This window comes from Podarcis gaigeae (assembly GCF_964106915.1).
Source record: "Podarcis gaigeae genome assembly, chromosome: 13".
NCBI lineage: Eukaryota > Metazoa > Chordata > Lepidosauria > Squamata > Lacertidae > Podarcis > Podarcis gaigeae.
In genome coordinates, this window is record NC_139689.1 from 6,860,873 (window position 1) to 6,884,866 (window position 23,994).

At 48.9% G+C, this 23,994-nt stretch overlaps 1 protein-coding gene across 1 annotated transcript; it reads right to left on the bottom strand.

Moving 5' to 3' along the window:
- Window positions 1-6,304: 6,304 nt before the first annotated feature.
- On the bottom strand, window positions 6,305-22,312 carry NGDN (neuroguidin). Its single transcript, XM_083707048.1, has 11 exons — window positions 22,191-22,312; window positions 18,451-18,510; window positions 18,278-18,349; window positions 15,444-15,581; window positions 12,998-13,082; window positions 12,833-12,885; window positions 10,410-10,533; window positions 9,723-9,891; window positions 8,044-8,200; window positions 7,082-7,145; window positions 6,305-6,459 (listed from the first exon to the last, which is right to left on the bottom strand). The coding sequence occupies exons 1-11, from the start codon at window positions 22,239-22,241 to the stop codon at window positions 6,440-6,442; spliced, it is 993 nt and encodes a 330-aa protein (XP_083563174.1). The 5' UTR covers window positions 22,242-22,312; the 3' UTR covers window positions 6,305-6,439.
- Between the last annotated feature and the right edge of the window lie 1,682 nt (window positions 22,313-23,994).

Here is a 23,994-nt window from a genome sequence, read left to right on the forward strand (position 1 = left end):
AGTCAAGGCAGGGGGAAAGTAACCATTCCCAGCACCCGATGCCCAAGGAGACAGTGAGGGGCTTGGCTCAGAGGTTTCATTGGCACCAGGCTAAGATTTCAAGGGGGCCACGTTGGCAACCCATGATTATAGGTAAAGGTAAAGGGACCCCTGACCGTTAGGTCCAGGCGTGACCGACTCTGGGGTTGCGGCGCTCATCTCGCTTTATTGGCCGAGGGAGCCAGTGTACAGCTTCCGGGTCATGTGGCCAGCAGGACTAAGCCGCTTCTGGCGAACCAGAGCAGCACATGGAAATGCCGTTTACCTTCCCGCCGGAGTGGTACCTATTTATCTACTTGCACTTTGACGTGCTTTCGAACTGCTAGGTTGGCAGGAGCAGGGACCAACGGGAGCTCACCCCGTCGCGGGGATTCAAACCACCGACCTTCTGATCGGCAAGCCCTAGGCTCTGTGATTTACCCCACAGGGCCACCTGCGTCCCTACCCCTTGATTATACCATGGTTGTAAATAAAATATAATAACAACAACAATATAACAACAACAACAAATAAATAAATAAATAAATATATTACTTATACCCTGCCCATCTGGCTGGCTCCCAATTGAATATTAAAAACATGATACAGCATAAAACATTAAAAATTTCCCTAAACAGGGCTGCCTTCAGATGTCTTTTAAAAGTAGGATAGTTGCTTATTTCCTTGACATCTGATGGGAGGGCGTTCCACAGGACGGGTGCCACCACCAAGAAGGCCCTCTGCCTGGTTCCCTGTAACCTCACTTTTCACAGGGAGGGAACCACCAGAAGACCCTCAGAGCTGGACCTCAGGGTCCGGGTAGAATGATGGGGGTGGGGACGCTCCTTCAGGTACAGTATACTGGGCTGAGGCCGTTTAGGGCTTTAAAAATCGACACCAACACTTTGAATTGTGCTTGGAAATGTAATATAATATATAAATGAAATATAAAAGCCTCCAGGCATGTTCTCTACGTTGCCCATTGTTGTTCAACGTCTTTATAAGTGACTTGGATGAAGGAATGGAAGGGATGCTCACATCAAATTTGCAGAGGCACCAAACTGGGGAGAGGTAGCTAATGCCGCAGAAGATAGAATCGGGATTCAAGATGACCGTAACAGATTGGAGAACTGTGCCCAAACTAACAGAAATGAATTTTAATAGGGACACATGTAAGGTTCTGCACTTGGGCAGGGAGAATCCGCTGCATAAATATAAGATGGGAGACACTTGGCTGGCCAATAGTGCATGTGCAAAGGATCTAGGGGTCTTAGTGAACTACAAACTTCACACGAACCAACAGTGTGATGCTGCAGCAAAACAGCAAATGCTATTCTAGGCTGCATCAACAGAAATATAGAAGGGAAGTCATAGCACAATTTTATTTTATTCTGTCTGGTTCAGACTGGGAGTACTGTGTCTGGGCGGCACAATTTAAGGAGGATATTGACAAGCTGGAATAATGTGCAGAGGATTTGACCAAGATGATCAAAGAAACCGAGGCTGATGAGGAATGGTTGAGGGAACTGCGTAGGTTTAGCCTGGTAAAGAGAAGACTGAGAGGAGATATGATAGCCATCTTCAAATATCTCAGGGGCTATCACATGGTGGACGGAACAAGCTTGTTTTCTCCTGCTCTGGATGGTAGGACCTGAACCAACGCCTTCAAGTTACAAGAAAGAAGATTTTGACTTCAGGAAGAACTTTCTGGCAGTGGAGCGGTCTCCCTCGGAAGATCGTGGACTCTCCTTCCTTGGAGGTTTTTAAGCAGAGGTTGGATGCTCATAGATGCAGTTGTGATTCCTGCATTTCAGGGGATTAGATGATCCTCTGGGTCCTCTTACAACTCTACGAAATCCTATCAAACCATGCCAAACCTAACCCTCTACTAACTAGCCTTCCCCGGCTGGAATATGAACTCTGTGCCCCTCTTGCCAAGATGGAGAATGGAGGCACACGTTGAATTTGTGTAAAAACCCACTTCCCGTACAAAGCGGAGGGGAATGGCAATTGCTGCTCCACCTCTGGCCCCACCCACCAAATATCCCCCCATTTCTGTCCTATAGAATAGCAACCATTGCAGAATCAAACTGCAAAATAGAACGGCCAGCCAATTTACCTAATTTCCATAACCTCTGCAGGCCCCATCATTCAGAATTTTGCGTTTTTTAAGTTCAAGCTCGGAGGACGACCCAGTGCAAGCACACAGAGTGATATATCTGATCTCCCCCTGACACGGCTGCGGACAGGCCGAGCGGGCTCATCATGGCCAATTGCCCAGAGACAAGTTAAATGTGGCCGCTGAGCTAAGAGCCATGAACTTTGGGGCAGGCTTACGGTGCTATTAACTTACGACTGCGGGCATGCCATGGCAGCCGAGCAACGGGAACAAAGCAGACCGAGCCCGGAGAGAAAATAAACCAATAATTCTTTACAGGGGGAAGAGAAGTAAACACAAGAGGATTGTCTTTCTGCAAAGAGGACACCTGCAAAACTGTTCCCCCCCCCCTCTGACTTTTAGGGACGCAGTCGCTTCCCCAGGCCCCTCACTGCTCCTGGACTCCATCTTGGTTTCCCAGAACACCCTCCGCCATTGCAGAATATCGCATGGGGCTTCCTAAGATAACCAAAACGGCAGCTGGTATCAGCGAGGGGCTGAGGGGAAGCAGCAGAAAGTCTCTCTCTCACACACAAACTCAGACCCTCAAGTTTTGGCACTCCAAATAAACTGTTCCTCGTGGGAACAGACCCTCAGGAGAGTCGGTGGACTTCCCCTCATTGGAGGTTTTTAAGCAGAGGTTGGGTGGCCATCTGCCAGGGTTGCTTTAGCCGAGATCCCTGCATTACCCGGGGTTGGACTAGATGACCCCGGGCCCCTTCCAGCTTGAAGATTCTCTTTTTTTATAGTGTGCAAATGATGGCATTAAAGGAATGGCTGAGGCCATTGTCCCAGGGAAGGTGTTTTTGGTGGGTGAATAGCAGTGTGGAGTTTAGGGTGCTGGTCCGGGGGAGAAACCTGTGGCCTTCCAACTTGCTGTTGAACCCCCATCTCCCAGACTTGCAGTTCCCCAAAACCAGCAGGCAAGAGACACGCAGCCTCCAAAGGAGGAGGCTGTACGCAGTCTTATTCTCTGAGTCATGGGTAGGCAAACTAAGGCCCGGGGGCCGGATCCGGCCCAATCGCCTTCTAAATCCGGCCCGCAAACGGTACGGGAATGAGCGTGTTTTTACATGAGTAGAATGTGCCCTTTTATCTAAAATGCATCTCTGGGTTATTTGTGGGGCATAGGAATTCGTTCATTTCCCACCCAAAAATATATATTCCGGCCCCCCACAAGGTCTGAGGGGCAGTGGACCGGCCCCCTGCTGAAAAAGGTTGCTGACCCCTGCTCTGAGTCAACGGGTCCATGATCTTGAGATTCCCCCATGCATGGACCAGACAGAGAAACGCCAAGTTCAAATCTCGCCTCGGTCACGGAGCTCAGCCCGGCCTAGTCACAATCTCCTCAGCCTAGCCTACATCCCAGGGTTGTTGTGAGGAAAACGGGGGTTTGCGGCTGGGGGGAAACGGCGCTTGACGTGCCGCAAGCCCCATGGGGAGGAAGGGCGGAATAAAAACGTCTTTACAGCACGACTCGACGCACATCAACTTGGAAGTAAAGCCTGCTGAATATGACTGCCAGGGCGGGTAAAACGCAGAAAGTGTTTTTAGCATGTGCAATTGCTTTATAGATGTTGCATTGCAAGAGGTGCTTCCTAGGAAGAGACTCCTGAAATTTATTATTATTAATACGGGATTGCAGCCTTAAATAAAGAGGCAGAAATGAAGAGCAATTCCACAGAAGTCAAAAAGCAGTAAGGAGCAATCAGAGGGTGGAGGGGCGAAAACCGGGATATTGTGGGTGGGGGGGAACCCAGCGACCCAGATGTATTTTATTTCAAATGGAAAACCCTTATGTGTTTAATGATATCATGCATGGCCTCACACTGGCCCTGTGGATAAATTATAAAATGACTTTGTCATGCGGGCTTTTCATTGCTGCACACCCCCCTTTCCCAATGCTTTTGCACTTGGGGAATTTAACGTATAGACGCGAGATTGGGCTTGCGAGGGGCAGGGTGGGGGAGAAGAGAAGGGGGCAGGAAAAATAAAACTGCAACGCACGAGAATTTATGAAGAAAAAGAGAGGGAGCGAAGAGGGAAAACCGGGGAGGGGAGGGGAAAAAATAACAACGGACGGACAGCAGGAAGAAGGCAGAAAGACAGAGAGTGATGAGGCTGGGGAGGGGGATGCAGCGAGAAAGAAACTGCAGCAATACATGGCACCAAATTAATTTGAGGACGGGAGCCGGAAGATGCGTGGATGGAATGAAAATGAGGCAGGTTGGGGGGGGGGCAAAGAGGAAAGGAGTTGGGATACTGGGGGGGGGGAGGTCCCTGTAGCACCACCTGGAGGAAAAACCAGTAAGTGCACTGGGATTACAGAAATGGTGGCAGTGGGTTGAGGGCAGGGAGCGATCTCCCAGGGAAAAAAAGAGTTTATTCAAAGGTGGTTCTCTCTCTTGAGGATAAAAAGGCCTCAGGTGGGCCAGGCCACAGAGCAGGGCCTCCTCACATATTTAGTATTTTATCTTATTGCATTCACAGCCCCACCTTATTCCTCCGAGGGGCTCAAGGTGCTTCTTATGGCTGCCTGTTTAATGCCAACGAGCTTCATGGGGCGAGTGGGGATTCGGAACTTGATTTCCCCAGTTCCTATTCCAACGCTTTCACGGCCGCATTTCCCCTTGAGGTCTACCAATGCCCCCCTTGTGACTACAGCCTGACCCCCCCCCCAACAAACCTCTCCTTGCTTTAGCCCAGTATTTCATTCCCAAATTTCAGTTCCGCCCAAAAATCTGCTCATTTTCCCTTCGCGCCTGACCCCCATTGCCAATATTCAAACCACAAAAGGCCCCCCTTTATCCAGTCGTAGTCACGCCTGCGAGCCCCCCCACTCTCTTGCTCTTAAACCCTTCCCCCCCCACATTCACGCCTCTCCTCGCCCCCTACCCCCATCATAATCCCCTCCCGATAAAAACCGTGCTAATGAATTAATCTATTTCTCCTTTGCACTCTGGTAAAGGTCGTGGCGGCCGATGCTGACTCAGGAAACCCATGCGGGGGGGGGAGGTAGGATTCAAGATATTGTGTTTTTTTTGGGGGGGGGGCGCACAGGAGAAAATAGCCTCTGAGCTGAGGAGGGAAATTATGCATGCATGTAGAGGAGACAGAACAATTAAGATGCGCTTGCAATTCAAACCCCCCCCCTTGCAAACAGGCCTGGCTCCTCAATCCTGTGGAAATCCCTCTCTAAGCTCGCTGGAAAGCCAGCCCTCCCTTCTTCTGTCTCCAGCAGTGCCCCCCCCCCAATTCCTCGAGTGTGTCAGGCGATTGATTTCCTCCCTGTGTTTATCGGATTCCACTTAGCCCGATCAGGGTTTAAAGCAGCGGAGGATTCCCCTTCCCACTCCGGCCCCCCAAAACCAGGTCGATGGCATTGATTCTGCCAGTAGCTCTAAACCAGACAAGCAGGGTGGCGGGGGGGGGGGGGAGAGAGAGACGTGGGGATTCCCGAATTAAAAAGAGGTTTCCTTGCTCAAGGGGAGGGAAAAAAGAAAAAGAGGTAAAAAAAGAAAGCAGTTGCAAATTTACAGGCCTCTTTTGACAGCGAGCAAAGAGGGAGGGGAGCAAGGCACACATTTTGTTGGGGGGCGCATGGGGATCAAGTGTTAGGAGGGATCGAGTGGTTACGGACCTGAGTGAAAAATATATTATTTAACTGTGCTGATTTCCATTCCAAATCCCCCATGGGTATCTGAGGGTCGGGGAGACCCCCCCCCCAGGTTCCCAGTCTTCATTTTCAAAGGGAAAAAACAGACCAAGTTTCTAGAATATGAGGAGAAACAAAAACGCTATTCTTATTTATTGCATCGATACCCCAACTATTTTTCTCCAAGTTCTCCCCCTCATTTAATTCCAACAACCCTGCGAGGTAGGGCTGGGCTGAGAGGCAGTGACTGGCCCCAAGGCCCACCCAGCAAAGCTTCATGGCTGAACTGTGGGTCTCCCAAGACCCTAGTAGTGTGACATGCTAACCAATGCACCATACTGCCTCCCTGCTTCTTCTCTGTTTGGTGCAAGACAAACCAGCCTGCTCCCAGCTTTCTTTCTGATCCTTCCGCCCCATGAAAATCTCCTGCAGATGGGTCTCTCCCACCCTCCCTTCACAAGATGGAAAGAAAAACACAACAAATCTTTTTTGTTTGACAGGGAAAAGAGAAACGAGCGCAGGAGCTTTATTGTTACCAAATCTAATGGATGTGAAAAATCCTGAGATATTGGGGGTTGCAGAGATCGGTCCCAAGTACTGTGAGGGGGTTATCGCCTCTTGCGGAAACCTGGGATGGAGTAGAATGAGAAAGAGAAAGAGAGAGGAAAAAAGAGTGAGTTAGTATAGAGGAGAGAACAGGATTTAGCACGTGTACATGGGTTATCTCATGCAGCTAGACCTCTGTGAGGAACTGGCATCAAGAAGGGTGACATGGGGTGAGGGGGAAGGCTCAGGCGCTACAGAACAGCTTCCAGAAAAGTTTTGTTTTGTACCCTCCAGGTGCAAATTTTACCAACCTGCTTTTCATCAGCCACATCAAGCAGCATGCGTTTAAAGCAGTACCCCCAGAACTTTATAAACAGTTATGGCTTCCCCCAGAGACTCCTGGGAATTGTAGTTTAAGGGCGCTGAGGGTTGCTGGGAAACCCCTGCTCCACAGTGCTACAATTCCCAGAGTTCCCTGGAAAGAGGGACTGAATGTTAAAGCACACTGGGAACTGTAGTTCCGGGAAAGGAATAATTCTCAGCACGCTTGACAAAAAACATTTCCCAGGAGTCCTTCAAGGAAATTCCGGGCTGCCCAAGAGTGGTATCATAGAGCTTTAAGTGTAGAGTACGATAGGGCCTCTGTGCGGACGAGGGTGAGCTTCGCTTCGCAAAGAAAACCAGAATCTTTCAATGGCACTCACCTCTTTTCTGCTTTCCTCGTTTCATGCCGACCTTTTTCTTCTTCTTCCTCTGGGGGCCCGAATCCTGAAAGGCGGGAATGCGAGGAAAGAAAACATGAAAACCTTACATGGAACTGCAGGCTGTCATCGAACAGCATTTTAAATCGCATATTCTGAGGCGCAGCCAGAGATTTTTGAATTGGCTGTTAGCTGCGTAAGCAGACCGTCAAGTGACCCTTAGCTTTGTGGTTCACCTACACAAAGCAGGCCTACTGCTTTGTTATTTACAACTAATCCAGAACGCTGCAGCTAGACTGGGGACTGGGAGCGGCCACCGAGACCACATAACACCGGTCTTGAAAAACCTACATTGGCTCCCAGTACGTTTCCCAGCACAATTCAAAGTGTTGGTGCTGACCTTGAAAGCCCTAAACGTCCTTGGTCCAGTATACCTGAAGGAGTGTCTCCACCCACATCGTTCAGCCCGGACACTGAGGTCCAGCTCCGAGGGCCTTCTGGCAGTTCCCTCCCTGCGAGAAGCCAAGTTACAGGGAACCAGGCAGAGGGCCTTCTCGGTGGTGGCGCCCGCCCTGTGGAACACCCTCCCATCAGATGTCAAGGAAATAACTACCTGACTTTTAGAAGACATCTGAAGGCAGCCCTGTTTAGGGAAGTTTTTTATGTTTGATGTTTTATCGTATTTTTAATATTTTGCTGGAAGCCTTCCAGAGTGAGTGGGGTTTAAGTATTAATTATTATTATTATTAGTGAGTTGTTAGGAGGCCCCTATTCGCCTCTCTGAGCTACAATTCCCAGAGTTCCCACAGTCGGAAACGCACTAGAAATTTCCCCATGGGAATCAATGGAAACCGTCAATCCGCTATGCAAACAGTCGCATCACAAACAATTTCCAGCGAACGCACTTGAGTTCGGAAAGCGGGACTTGCATGAATGCCAGAGCCGCCCACCCACCCACGGCTCACCTCTCCTGATGGGGCCGCTGCGCCGGTCAACGCGGTGATGTCCCCAAAGTGGGTGAGGGAGCTGAGCTGCGAGCCCAGGTCCCCCGCTCGTCGACGGCGCGCCTTCTCCTTCCGGGTCACGTTGAGACGGACCATCATGCTCTCCTCGTAGTTCGTTCTGCAGAATGAAGCCACGGGGAAGGCAGGGAAAATTGTTACCAAAACTCAAGGCTTTAGCAAGTACGGTGCCTCTGAATGTGGCTGCTCCACCAGCCGCTATGGACCAATAGAAGGATCTCTCTTGGACACACACACCCCACTGCTCATTTTGAACATGGAGATCATCTTCCTGGCCGGAAGACCGGCTCAGAGGCGGGACCAGTGGCTGTGGGAAGCACAAGTCTCATTCCTGATAAGAGATATCCAGAGACCCTCTGAGGGGGCACTTCTGGCAGTTCCCAGCACCCCTGAGGTCCGGTCGGCCTTCACTAGGGATTGCGCCTTTAGTGCCATGTGGAACTCCCTGCCACTAGGGGGTTTGGCAGGAATCAACCCTGCCTACTTTCAGACATCTTCTGAAAACTGTTTCAAAATGTGATTTTTTTTCTTAAAGCAGCCAGCAGCTACGGAGGCTCAAACTGCAGAATCTCTGCACTCAACAGGGGCTGGATTAGACTGGCTAACAAGTCCTATGCTTCGAAAGGCAGTCTCTCCAACCTTCCCATAGGGCCTGTGGCTTTTGCAGGTCTGGCGTGGAGCCCGGAAGCTCGATCTCCCAGCATGCACCACCCTCTGCCTGAAAACAGCCCCCAGACTCCCTTGCAACACCCATGCTCCGCTCTGAGAAAACCAAAACCTCCAGACACTGAAGGGACGGGAGGGATCAGGAGAAGTGTGGAAAATTAGGCGTTGTGCGGAGGGAAGATTCTCTTCCCTCTCTTTTCATACCAGAATCCATGGTTAAACTATGGAATTCACCACAAGATGCAGCAGAGTCCAAACAGGCTACAGTGGTACCTTGGTTCTCAAACTTACTCTGTTCCAGAAGTCCATTACAAAACCAAAGCGTTCCAAAACCAAGGCGCACTTTCCCACAGAAAGCAACACAAAATGGATCAATCCATTCCAGACTTTTAAAAGCAACCCCTAAAACAGCAATTTAACATGAATTTTACTATCTAACGAGACCACTGATCCATAAAATGAAAGCAATAAACAATGTACTGCAGTCACACAATCAGTCAGTCAGTAGCTGAACTGGGTTCCACACAGTCACAAAAACAAAACAAAACAAAAAAGAGCCGCAGAAGCAAAAACGCAAAATAAATAGCATAAACAGGCAGACCTCAGCGTAACACTCAAAACGGAAGCGTGGCACTCAAAACGGAGCACATTCGGGTTTGCAGTGTTTGGGTTCCAAGTTGTTTTGAGTGCCAAGGCGTTTGAGAACCAAGGGACCACTGTATTTCTTACCACCGCTGTGCCTCAAAGTAATAGTTCTTGGGATTCACAAGTGAGGGCAGCACGTTCGCGGGGTTTCCCATTTGCTGGACCACAGTGAGAACAGGCTGCTGGACGAGACGGGCCTTGGCTTCACCCAGCCCGAGTTCTTCCTGGCTTCTCACAGCCCTTCCACTTGCCAAGACACCCTCGACTTCTGCCCCTCTCTTCCCCAGGACTCCCCACCCCTCCAAACTAACCGGTGCTCATCCTCTCGGCTCTGGCGGCTGGCATGAGCGTAGCGCCCTTCGCGGACCTCCTCCGGGGCATCCGAGTACTGCTCCTTCAGCTCCCGGATGATGGAGCTGCTGAGCGCTCGCTTTTTGGCCTGCTCCAGAAGCTTCTTCTCCCTCTCAGCTTCCGTTTCATCTGAGGCAAAGAGAAACAACAGTCTGACACGGCCTGACCACAGATGTCAACTTACAGATTTGAAAATAGGGGGCCTGCAGCCTCGAAAATAAGGGATCAGCAGCCAAAATAAGGGATCAACAATTACTTTGATAAAATACATAGTTTGTTGCGCGCAAATGGCTTCAGATACCTATTAGGTCCGTAAATTACCATATAGCATATATTCAACACAAAAAAACCAGCAACAATTTGTTGTTGACAAAGGACAGCTGGACATAGAAAGGGCCCCATTACCTTCAGTAGCTTATTTAAGGGACATCATCAATAAGGGACAGCAGCGGGACTAGTGCTGGGATAAGGGACTGTCCCACCAAATAAGGGACGCTTGACAGCTATGGGCCTGACGCAGCCAACCACCAGCTGCACAATTGCAGCCACTTCTGGGGTGGGGCAAGGGCAAATTTGCCAGCATCGCGTCCCTGCTCTGGTCAGCAATACCAGGCCAACCCTCCTCCACTGCCACCCAAATTGCATACCATAATGTACAGGAACCAGGCGGGGTGGGACGTATTTCCTGCTCCCTCTTTTGGACGCCCCTTTCCCAGAATTCTTTGCGCCGCCAGCGGCTTCTTCATCTTCGCTCTCCTCCGAGTCGTCGAGCTGCAATTAAGAGAGGAAAATCACAAGGATCCAGCATTTTTTTTAGTTATTACCGTGGTACCTCAGGTTACATACGCTTCAGGTTACATACTCCGCTAACCCAGAAATAGTACCTCGGGTTAAGAACTTTGCTTCAGGATGAGAACAGAAATCGTGCTCAAGCCGCGCGGCAGCATCGAGAGGCCCCATTAGCTAAAGCGGTGCTTCAGGTTAAGAAAAGTTTCAGGTTAAGAACGGACCTCCAGAACGAATTAAGTACTTAACCCGAGGTACCATTGTAAATGCCTTCTGACAGGACCTCAATTGGTTCAAGCCCAGGCGAGGCCCCAACCAGCCACATCGACGTTTGTTTGCCGGGATTCTTCCCTTTTTAAAATAAATGTTTGGTTGTTGGGATTCTTGATCACACAAGCCTTGGCCTGGTCCGCCAAGGCGTTATAAAATCTTTACAGTGGTGCCCCGCAAGACGAACGCCTCGCAAGACGGAAAACCTGCTAGACGAAAGGGTTTTCCGTTTTGGAGGCGCTTCGCAAAACGAATTTCCCTATGGGCTTCCTTCGCAAGACGAAAGCCCATAGGGAAATCTCCGGGACAGCGGGGAAGCGCAGCGCGTCTTCCCCACTGTCCTCGGACCTCCTCCGAAGGCTGGCGGTGGGGCGGAGAGCCCTCCTCCCCCCGCCAGGCTTCGGAAGGCTCCTCCAAAGGCTGGCGATGGGGCGGAGAGCCCTCCTCCCCCCGCCAGGCTTCGGAAGGCTCCTCCGAAGGCTGGCGGTGGGGCGGAGAGCCCTCCTCCCCCCGCCAGGCTTCGGAAGGCTCCTCCGAAGGCTGGCGGTGGGGCGGAGAGCCCTCCTCCCCCCGCCAGGCTTCGGAAGGCTCCTCCGAAGGCTGGCGGTGGGAGGAGGTCTCTCCGCCCCACCAGCAGCCTTCGGAAGGCTGCTCCGAAGGCTGGCGGTGGGAGGAGGGTTTTCCTTCCCACCGCCAACATTCAGAATGCTGTTCTGAATGTTGGCGGTGGGGAGGAAAAACCCTCCTCCCACTGCAAGCCCCGGGAACAGAGGAGAAGTGCTGCGCACCTTCCCCTCTGTTCCCGTACCTGTCCTGAAGGCTTGCAGTGGGGAGAAAAGCCCTTCTCCGCACCGCCAGCCTGGCAAGCGGTCTCCATAGGAACACATTAATTGATTTTTAATGCATTCCTATGGGAAACCGTGCTTCGCAAGACGGAAAACTCGCAAGAAGAAAAAACTTGCGGAACGAATTAATTTCGTCTTGCGAGGCACCACTGTATTTATATGGTGTGTATCTAGCATTTGCTGGGGAGGCACTGTGCAGATGTAACAAGGAGGGCAGAATACAATCATTCAATGCCCAGGGTCTCACAATCTAAAAATGATGCAACCCTCTTCATTCTACGCCGGCATGGCCAATGGCCAGGGGTGATGGGAGGCTGCTGTTCAACAACATACAGAACCCAATGTGGGGAAGGCTGATCTTAAAATACATCAAACCCCAAAAAAATGGAGCTTGAAGGAAGTGGGAAACTTCTTCATGGGCCAGAGAGTAAGAGAGGGGAAGAGTGCCAACAAATACAAGAATTAATGTAGGAACAGGAAACACCAAATAAACAAACCAACCATTAAGCTTTTAAGTAGTTTCTTAAAAGGGAAGCTCAGTCGGTAGAGCATGGGACTCTTAATCTCGGGGTGGTGGGTTCGAGTTCCACATTAGGCAAAATATTCCACATTGCAGAAGGTTGGAATACATGAATCTTGTGGTCCCTCCCAACTCTACAACCATGATTCTATGAATTGAGACAAGGCACACCTTAACCACTTGGAAATCTTGAAGTTTGTCACATTTTCATAAGGGCTCATTTAAAAGTGATGCAGTAATGCACACATCAAAGTCAGTAATGATGTAAGAAGAAACTGCATTTTTAAAAAATTCTGTAATTCTAAACTAAGAACAAAAAACCCTGCTAAATTACAGAACCTTACTCAGATGTAAAGTCCCGCTGTAGACAAAGGCTTCTGGTAAAAGTATTGCGTTTGGTTGATGTCAGAAAATATACGGAGAGGCAAGCTCTCATGCTCCCCGAAAAGGAAACTCCAGAGAAACGGTGCCGCCACCACCAATAAGGCCCCGCCAAACAACAGGCCCTGAACAGGCCCTTCTAATTTGTGTATCTAAAATGAACAAGGACATGCCACTCCAGACCAATGCCAGCCCACCAATACCTCTGGCAAACCCAGAAGGCCTTGCTCCTGAACCAAAGCCGCCCCCCAGCACCCGTTTGTCATACCTTGCTCATCAGGTTGCCAGGATTCGGCTTGAACCGCAGCGGGTCGTTTTCGCCTGGAAAGAAAACAACGTCCCGGGATTGCAGATTAGGCTGCACCCTCGGAAGAGCCCCCAGGATTGCCTCTCTCCTCCCCACTCTGAAGCTGCAAATGTCCGTATGTCTCACCCAGTGCCCCTGTGACAGCTGCCTTCACAAGTTTGTCCACCTGGTACTTCAACTTCTGGTCAATGGGACGCATCTTCTCCAAGACCTGCCAAGATGTCAAGGACAGGGAGGGGTCAGCCTCAGGGTGGATAAAAATAAATATTTTTTTAAAAAAATAATTAATTTAAAAAATCGATTTTTTTATATGTTGGATTTGAATAGTATTTTTAAAATAAAATGCTTTTGGAGGAAAAATCTTTCTAAAGACAGTTTTACATTATAGGAAATAATGTTACATTACATAATAAGTTACATTATAGGAAATAAAGATTTGTTTTAAGTTTTTCACGTGTGCTAAAACTCAGTCTAAGTTTTGTTTCTTTCAATTGTTTAACCACATCAGTTAACAAATATGGATACATATGCTATAATATTTTAGTTGAATAAATAGTTTAAATTGTTATTAAGGAAATGATTGTTTTTCTCCTTCCAATAAAGTACAGGAGAAAAGTTGTGCAAATATAAACAGTATTAAACCTCACAATAATTTCGTAATTATCTACGTATTTCTAATAGTATAACCAAATCAGGAATTTTTGATAGAATTGTAAAAACTACTATGAAAATTTAGTATTCCAAAAATGAAACCTTCATCTGATTATAAATACAGTGTTACCTCGTTTATTAACTTAATCCACTCTTGAAGTCTGTTCTTAAACCAAATCAGTTCTTAAACCGAGGCACACTTTCCCTAATGAGGCCTCCTGCCGCCAGTGCCCTTCCACCGTTCAGCTTCCATTCTTAGACTGTGTAAAGTTCGCAAACTGGGACACTACTTCCGGTTTTGCGGAGTTTGTAAACCGAATCGTTCGTAAACAGGGCTGTTCTTAAACCGAGGTACCACTAGTGATTAGTGCTTTAAATCAAGTCTTACTGACTAGTGATTTAAATTGTGATTTAAATTGATTTGATTTAAATCAAATCCACCCTGGTCAGCCTGCAGCCTTATCCAGAGACATACCCACAATTCATCCAGCTCGGCAGTGGGAACAGTGAGTGTCAAATATATCATTAATCTGGAGATGCTGGTGACTGAAGCAGAGATGTTCCACGCAGAACAAGTGTCTTAATACTGCGCTGCAGACCCTACAACTTGGTCACGCAGGTGGAAAGATCAACAGGTATCCCGCATGCAGGTAAGATCAAGGCACCGTTAGCAGGAGAGACATTAGACTGGAAGGATGGTAGACTGCCAGCTCTTGATGGGGTTACACTCCCTCTGAAGGAGTGGGTACACAGCTTGTGGGTACTTCTGAGTCCACTGCTGTCCCTTGAGGCTTAGGTGGTCAAAGTGCCTTCCATCAGCTTCGGCTGGTGGCCCAGCTGTGCCCTTCCTCTGGGCAAGGATAGAGTAACTTCTGCCGTCTATGCTCTGGTAACCTCCAGGCTAGATTACTGCAATGTGTTATACATAGGGCTGTCCCTGAAGATGGTTCGGAAATAATAGGTAAAGGTAAAGTGACCCCTGACCATTAGGTCCAGTCACGGACGACTCTGGGGTTGCGGCACTCATCTCGCTTTATTGGCCGAGGGAGCCGGCGTACAGCTTCCGGGTCATGTGGCCAGCATGACTAAGCCGCTTCTGGCGAACCAGAGCAGCGCACGGAAACGCTGTTGACCTTCCTGCCGGAGTGGTACCTATTTATCTACTTGCACTTTGACGGGTTTTCGAACTGCTTGGTTGGCAGGAGCAGGGACCGAGGAACGGGAGCTCACCCCGTTGCGACGATTTGAACCGCCGATCTTCCGATCGGCAAGCCCTAAACTCTGTGGTTTAGACCACAGCGCCACCTGCATCCCTCTCAGAAATAATAATAATAATAATAATAATAATAATAATAATAATAATAAATTATTTCCCTAGCCACTCTGGGCGGCTTTCAACAGAACATTAAAAACAGAATAAAACTTCAAACGTTAAAAATTTCCCTAAACAGGGCTGCCTTCAGATATCTTCAACAAGTTGGATAGTTGTTTATTTCCTTGACATCTGATGGGAGGGTGTTCCACAGGGTGGGCGCCACCACCAAAAAGGCTCTCTGTCTGGAAACTTAAGTAGTGCAGAATTCCGCGACCAGGTTGTTCACCGGGACAAGACGGTTTGAGGATATAAAGCCAATCCTGGCCGACAGCACTGGCTACCAATTAGTTTCCGGGCCCAATTCAAAGTGCTGGTTTTGACCGATAAGGCCTTCGTTGGCTCAGCACCGCAATGTCTCAAGGACCACCTCTCCTCATAGGAACCAACCCAGACCCTGCGATCAGCATCTAAGGCCCTTCGTCATGTGCCTCAATCATGAGAAGTTTGAGGGTGGCAAGACGAGAAAGGGCCTTTCCGGGGTGGCTCCCCGTTTGTGGAATACTCTCCCCAGGCACCTTCATTACATTCCCTCCTCCCCCCACCTACCGTTCTGGTTTCCACTAAGCGCAGCAAGGCAGGGTTGTCAGCCACGGAGTTCCCGGAAGTTTTTTCCAAGATCAGGTGAGAGAGGTCTTGGAGATAGAGGAGCAGCAGCTGGTCTTTCACTTCCAAGAAACTGAGGCCCTGGGAGTGAGAAAGAGTAAGGGGTGGTTTTGGAAGCACATGGGAAATCTGGTGTGGCACGGATTCTGGCCATGACAGAAAAGCTAATGCATAAAGTTCATTCACACAGAGATATCAAGGAACGACACACGTTATTCAATCTGGTTTGACTTGGTTAAATATATAAATGGGGGAGCAGAGGGGCCTCCCAATACACCAGCAAAAGAAATAATGGGACATTTTTAACTGGAAAGAAAGACTTTAAGTCAATCAGTGGCCAGTACCTTGGGATTTCAATGGTATTTTCTTTAAGAGAGCTTTCTCCCATGCAGGTGCCCCTCCCAGATGTTTTGGACTACAACTCCCATCATCCCTCAGGAGACGCCATGATGGCTGGGACAGGTGGGAGTTGCGAGTCCCATAATACAGTGGTGCCTCGCAAGACGAAATTAATTCGTTCCGCAAGTCTTTTCGTCTTGCGAGTTTTTCGTCTTGCGAAGCACGGTTTCCCATAGGAATGCATTGAAAATCAATCAATGCGTTCCTATGGAAACCGCCTTCAGACCAGGTTTGGGGACAGTCTGTCCCCCGACCTCTTCTGAAGGCCGACGGGGGGGGCGAAAGTCTTTGCTTCCCCCCCCTTCCCGGGACAGCGGAGACTTCTCCGCTGTCCTGGGGCGATTTTAAAATGCTGGCGGGCGGCAGCGAAGCCTTCGCTGCCGCCCGCCAGCATTTTAAAAACCCCGGGACAGCGGAGGACTTCTCCGCTGTCCGGGGCGATCTTAAAATGCTGGCGGGCGGCAGCACTGCCGCCCGCCAGCATTTTAAAATCCCCCGGGAAGGCAGGCAGGGGGGACAAAGACTTTTGCCCCCCACCCGCCTTCAGAAGAGGTCCAGAGGGCTCTCCAAGCTGCGGATAGCAGCCTGCTGCCCCGCGCGCGGCGCAGACATTCGCAGCTTGGGGAACCCTGCAGGACTTCCCCGCAGGGCTCTCCAAGCTGCGGATAGCAGCCTGCTGCCCCGCGCGAGGGGCGCTCTGCTTAAGAGCGCCCCTCGCGCGGGGCAGCAGGCTGCGCACCTTCCCCTCTGTTCCCGGACCTGTCCTGAAGGCTTGCGGTGGGAGGAGGGCTTTCCTCCCCACCGCCAGCATTCAGAATGCTGTTCTGAATGTTGGCGGTGGGGAGGAAAAACCCTCCTCCCACCGCAAGCCCCGGGAACAGAGGAGAAGCGCTGCGCACCTTCTCCTCTGTTCCCGGACCTGTCCTGAATGCTCGCGGTGGGAGGAGGGCTTTCCTCCCCACCGCCAACATTCAGAATGCTGTTCTGAATGTTGGCGGTGGGGAGGAAAAACCCTCCTCCCACTGCAAGCCCCGGGAACAGAGGAGAAGCCCTTCGCGCCTTCCCCTCTGTTCCCGGACCTCCCACCGCAAGCCTTAGGACAGGTCCGGGAACAGAGTAGAAGGCGCGCTGCGCTTCCCCACTGTCCCCGGAGATTTCCCTATGGGCTTTCGTCTTGCGAAGCAAGCCCATAGGGAAATTCGTCTTGCGAAGCCGCTAAAAAATCGGAAAACCCTTTCGTCTTGCGGGTTTTTCGTTTAGCGAGGCATTCGTCTTGCGGGGCACCACTGTACTCAGTTTGTACATGTAAGAAACCAACCTTTGGAACTCCCTGCCTATTGATTCCAGGCAGGGGCCTTTCCTGTGCTGCCTTCAGCACTTGCTAAAAACATTTTTTAGGCAAGGCTATCCAGACATGCAGAATGTTGATGTGTATTTTAATCTGCTTTTCCATTTAAAATTGATTCTGGTTACTTCTTGAATGTTTTATCACCTTTAACATTTATTTAAACTGAAATTTTCATTTTTATTCTTTCTGAAAAAGGCTTTGAGGTGTTTGCAAAAAAATAATAATCAAGTGGTATAGGATTGTTTTTGAAATAAAACTAAGTAGAAAAGTTTTGTTCGTATAAACAGGCAATTTGATATTTACCATACTTTTTGCTCTATAGGATGCACTTTTCCCCCTCCAAAAATGAAGGGGAAATATGTGTGCCTCCTATGGAGCGAATACAGGCTCCTTGGCTTCAGCGATAGCAACGCGAAGCCACCGAAGCGCAGAGGGAGCGCTCCCCCGCGCTTCGGAGGCTACGCGTTGCTTTCGCTGAAGCCTGGAGAGCAAGAGGGATCGGTGCGCACCAACTTGCGCTGTGCTCCGAAGGCTTCAGGTTCCTTTTGCTGAAGCCGGGAGAGCAAGACTCTCCTGGCTTCAGCAGAGAGGGAGAGCTGCGCAGCACCCCTTCAGCAAAGCGGGAGGAGAAATGGAAGGGGCTCTGTTTCTCCTGCCGCTTCGCTGAAGGGGTGCTGAGCAGAGAGGGGGAGATTTTCTTCTTCTTGTTCTCCCCCTCTAAAACAAGGTGCGTCCTATGGTCGGGTGTGTCTTAATCCTATAGAGCGAAAAATATGGTATATATCAAAGCAGTGCCTCATAAAATCATTCAAACTTCAGAATTATAAAACTTGGGGGAAGGCTGCCTTAGCTGAAAGCTCTGGGGGTGGAGGCCTGCACAGTAACGGGAAGGACACTCTTCACGTGCTCAGAGGCGCCTGCCTTTTTTTTTGTTTCACATTACCAAACCAAGAAATGGAGCAGTCACTGAGAAGCAAGGGCCAGAAGCGAATTAGGCTTCCCACCCCACATTCCTCCAAGAACAACTCACCTTCTCAGTGGGGTAGGCCCCTGCCCGAACCTTCTGCGCCAGAGTCTGTACATGATGGGTGACCGCAACCACCTGTACCCCAGCAAGAGGCAAAATAAGAAAGACGGTGAAGCTTAAAGAGGGATGGGAGATGGGATGTCTGCGGGGAAAGGGAAGAGGAAGGTGTCCCTCACCTGGTCTTGGAGGGATTTCAAGAGGCCGAGGGCTGCAGGCAGATCCGCTTCCACTCTCTCCTGGAGCAAGGAGGAAAACAGAAAGGAGGGGAAATTTTCAAAATATGCACCTCTTCCCTCCCAAAGCAAGGAGGGGAAGCAAACTGGCCATAAAAATGGTGAACAACCCCAGAACGCTCTGCCACAGCTTTTAACAAACCAGAAAGAGCCAGGGGTTTTTAAACAAACCTTAACTAGAGCCAGGGCTTTTTCGGCCGTGGCTCCGATCTGGTGCAACGCTCTGTCCCAAGAGACTAGGGCCCTGCAGGACTTGACATCTTTCTGCAGGGCCTGCAAGACAGAGCTGTTCCACCAGGCCTTTGGTCAGGGCACAGCCTGACTCCCTCCTTTGGCAATCCTCACAGAACTCTAGCCCAATGGTTGCCATTAATCTGATTGGAATTAATTTTATAATGAAATGATTTTAGAATGTTTTATCATTTTACTGTTGCTAGCCGCTCTGAGCCCGGCTTCGGCTGGGGAGGGCAGGATATAAATAATTTATTATTATTATTATTATTATTATTATTATTATTATTATTAAAGCCCTCCAGATATGGAAGACAAACCCAACCAGGAACAGTCAGCGGCCAGGAACGATGGAGGTTTTGGTCCAAAATCTCTGGAGCGCAGAAGGTCAGTTTTCTCTCCCCCATCAACCTCTCCCCCACCTCACTGCTCCCAACAGCAAAATGCACAATTTCCTCATATAAAAGGCCTCTCTGTTAGAACCTCACCCCAAAATCCCTTGGTAAATCATATCCGGCCACCATCACCCACGCCATGGCCACATCCAGACAAGGGCCCCATGCACACAATGCTTTTAAATCGCTAACAGTAGTTTGTTTAGGGTGCTGCTCCCCTCATGGAGCTACGATTCCCAGAGTTATTTCAGGGAAAACCGTGAACGGCTGTATAAAGCGGCATCATCGTGCTTTAAATGTGTGGTGTGAACACGGCTTAGATTAACGCAACACGTTCCATGCCTTAAAAAATGGTTCTGAAACCATTTTGAAATGGGTCTAAAAATAATATATAGCTGCAAACGCTTGCCAATCATTTAAATGATTTCTACGCAATTAGAAAGCACTGCAAATAACAAGGCCAGTGGAAGTGATGGCATTCCAGCTGAACTATTTAAAATTTTAAAAGATGATGCTGTTAAGGTGCTACACTCAATATGCCAGCAAGTTTGGAAAACTCAGCAGTGGCCAGAGGATTGGAGAAGATCAGTCTACATCCCAATCCCAAAGAAGGGCAGTGCCAAAGAATGCTCCAACTACCGCACAATTGCACTCATTTCACACGCTAGCAAGGTTATGCTTAAAATTCTACAAGGAAGGCTCAAGCAGTATGTGGACCGAGAACTCCCAGAAGTGCAAGCTGGATTTAGAAGAGGCAGAGGAACCAGAGACCAAATTGCAAACATGCGCTGGATTATGGAGAAAGCTAGAGAGTTCCAGAAAGACATCTACTTCTGCTTCATTGACTATGCAAAAGCTTTTGACTGTGTCGACCACGGCAAACTATGGCAAGTTCTTAAAGAAATGGGAGTGCCAGATCACCTCATCTGTCTCCTGAGAAATCTCTATGTGGGACAAGAAGCTACAGTTAGAACTGGATATGGAACAACTGATTGGTTCAAAATTGGGAAAGGAGTACGACAAGGCTGTATTTTGTCTCCCTGCTTATTTAACTTATATGCAGAATTCATCATGCGAAAGGCTGGGCTGGATGAAGCCCTAGCCGGAATTAAGATTGCCGGAAGAAATATCAACAACCTCAGATATGCAGATGACACAACCTTGATGGCAGAAAGTGAGGAGGAATTAAAGAACCTTTTAATGAGGGTGAAAGAGGAGAGCGCAAAATATGGCCTGAAGCTCAACATCAAAAAAACGAAGATCATGGCCACTGGTCCCATCACCTCCTGGCAAATAGAAGGGGAAGAAATGGAGGTAGTGAGAGATTTTACTTTCTTGGGCTCAATGATCACTGCAGATGGTGACAGCAGCCACGAAATTAAAAGACGCCTGCTTCTTGGGAGAAGGGCAATGACAGGCCTAGACAGCATCTTGAGAAGTAGAGACATCACCTTGCCAACAAAGGTTCGTATAGTTAAAGCTATGGTTTTCCCAGTAGTGATGTATGGAAGTGAGAGCTGGACCATAAAGAAGGCTGATCGCCGAAGAATTGATGCTTTTGAATTCTGGTGCTGGAGGAGACTCTTGAGAGTCCCATGGACTGCAAGAAGATCAAACCTCTCCATACTGAAGGAAATCAACCCTGAGTGCTCACTGGAAGGACAGATTGTGAAGCTGAGGCTCCAGTACTTTGGCCACCTCATGAGAAGAGAAGACTCCCTGGAGAAGACCCTGATGTTGGGAAAGATGGAGGGCACAAGGAGAAGGGGACGGCAGAGGACGAGATGGTTGGATAGTGTTTTCGAGGTTACCAGCATGAGTTTGAGCAAACTGCGGGAGGCAGTGGAGGACAGAGGTGCCTGGCGTTCTCTGGTCCATGGGGTCACGAAGAGTCGGACACGACTAAACGACTAAACAACAACAACAACAACGCAATTTTACACACGATTTACTTACCGAGCAAAACTTAATTATATCAATTCAACCAAACTATATTTTGAATTCCGAAGTCATGTTACAACATCTCAGCACCCCTGATTTTGGGAAGCTAAAATTCTACAAGCCCCAGTAAAGCGTGCTCAGAGTTGCACTCCTCATTTCTAAAGTGAGAATACAGAAGTTTTGGTTTTTAAAATTACGTTTGCTATTTAGTTACAAACCAACAAAATTAGCTTTAAGCAGGCTATTCTGGGTATGAGAGGTTACTTACAGCTTATTATCACATCTGTATAAAATCCCCTTTCCCTTCAAAATAGTCCTCAGGATTTCAAATCCTTCATTAAAAAAACATACCAACAGAAAAAATAAGGAACTTAGATGCTGCTTTTTTTTAACACACACACACAAACGCCATTTCTACTTTCGTAGAGATAAATCAAATGAGAACCCAAAAGGTTTTCAAAAGGCAGGACAGAAGAAAAAAAGAAGAGAAAACTGGACTCATTCTAGCCTACAGGATATCCTAATATCCTCCATCCTAGAAGCCAGCCAGAACCCCATTTGTTGGGATTAGCAGTTGGTAATGGCTTAAACCCTGCATGGCATTCTTTAACCAAAAGCATCTGTAAACCACTCATTTAATATTTAAAGTCTCTTAGAGGAGCTACTAAGGTACAACACTAAAAAATAAAACCAACGTAAAATCAAGAGCTAGGGCATAAAGACCGACAAGAAGAGCGTTGTAAAAACAGGACATAACATTTTAAATGTATTTTTTTGTGTGGGTGGGTGTGCCGGTAAATGGTTTGTTTTGTTCTTACTGCGCATTTTGCGTTTTCATTTTGCATTTTTATGCCGTGAGCCACCCCGAGATGTCCGGTCTACAAACTTAATAAATAAACAAAGAAATGTGCATACAATAAACAACAGGGTTCAATAAACTTATGGGGCTGGACAAAAAGGAAAAAAAATATATGCTGGCATCATGAAGCAACTGAGCTGGTGTAAATTCAGAAACGTGCCTGCAAGAACTGAGAGATCAAAGCAAGGCCCTCTGCACATGCTCAGGGGCACCCTTGCCTCGATTCCCGCCCCTCCCCCGCCCTTTCCCCTTCTTACCCCCAGGTCCAGAGAGGCAGGCGGCCCAGGCTGACTCTCCGCCATGGCCATCGCTCCTACTCCCACGTGGAAAGGAAGGAGCCTCCAATCATCTGGGGTGGAACACCCCGCCTTCTTTGAGGGCGCAGACCAATCAAAACGTAGCCTCCGCCTCCTTCGCGAGAGTTCGGGCCAATGGCCGGAAGGCTTCCGCCCCGCGGGAGCTCCTTCCAGCCAATCGCGCGGAGGACTAGGTTCAAGGCGGAGCCGCGAATGTCCGTGTGCGAAGGGGCCTCGTCGACTTCCGCCTCTTTACAAAGAGGAACGCCCCGTTGCTATAGAAATGACCAATAGCGCCCGAAAGGCCGCCTCCTGCGGGGAAGGTTTGGCCAATGAGACGACAAGGTTTGGGCCTCTTAGGCAACGCTGGCCAATCAGAGGCACGGAGAGGGGGTTGCGAAGCGAAACAGAGAAAAGAGGTGCGAGCAGGATTCTATTGAAGAGGGGGCGGGGGAGGAGCAGGAGGCGGGGATTCTGAGCCCAGCAGCCAATTGGAGCTTGAAACCCGCCCCGCGGGAAACACGTAGCCCAATCAGCGGGACCTTCTACGATTTACAACTCCAATTCATAAAAGAGTTTTGCGTTGAGAATCGGAGTGCTTGGAATTCACGTGCGTTGCCGGGGGTTGGGCTAGATGCGCTTTGGGGGTCCCTTCCAAGTCTACAATTCCATGAGGGTTGTGCAGTCCTCTGGAGGTCCGCCAAAACTCTAGCCTAAGGATTTATTTTTTTAATGCTGTATTTTCATACTGTTTAAAATGGAAATCCGTGTCGCTCTTAGCATCCTGGGCTGGATTTGTTCAGTTGTTGCTTCTATTGAGGGGGGAGGTGTCTTCAAAATAAGTTTTCGGATGCTTCTTTTTTCAAGAACTACGGTAAAAACCACCCAACCAGTAGGATACAACATATAGGAAATGGACGGTAAGAACGTAATCCTTTGCCGGTGGGACCTCACTGCGACACTCTGCTTTTCGGTGTGCAGTGCTCCTGGTCTGGGTTCCAGCCAGCCTGGTCCCTTCCCCGTTTGCTCCATATGATTCCTCCTCTTCTTTTTGTTTACCCACCCCACTTTTTAGGACCCCCCCCCATGGTTTTTTTGGGGGGCGGGAGGGGGCGGCATATTTCCCCAAACCTGGTAGCCCTCTCTCTGGGGGGGGGGGGTGGCACCACCTGAGTAGCTCTATCTAAGTGGTTTTTTGGGGGGTGGGGAATCTAATATCAATATTACTGATTAAAATCAGATGTTAGAAAACAACTGATATTCCATATATAATTAAAACCAGCAGTTCTAAACACATATGCTATAAAATAAAATTACATGTTAAAATTCTGGTTGCATTTGCATGCCTGGTTTGCCTGCTTAGGTTTTAGCAGGCGCTGACACTACATGGTGAGTTACAGATCGGTAGCCGTGTTGGTCTGCCATAGTCAAAACAAAAAAAATTCCTTCCAGTAGCACCTTAAAGACCAACTAAGTCAGTTCTTGGTATGAGCTTTCGTGTGCATGCACACTGAAGAAGTATCTGAAGGTATCTGAAGAAGTGTGCATGCACACGAAAGCTCATACCAAGAACTGACTTAGTTGGTCTTTAAGGTGCGACTGGAAGGAATTTTTTTTGTTTTGACTACATGGTGAGGTTTGGCTCAGCTGAGACTGGATTGAACACCCACTTAGGTCAGTCTGTCCCTGGATAAGGATGAAATCTGAGGGATTTCTGAATGCTGAGGGTCCTGTTAGTGTGACTGGTGATCCTGCCGAAGGTCCA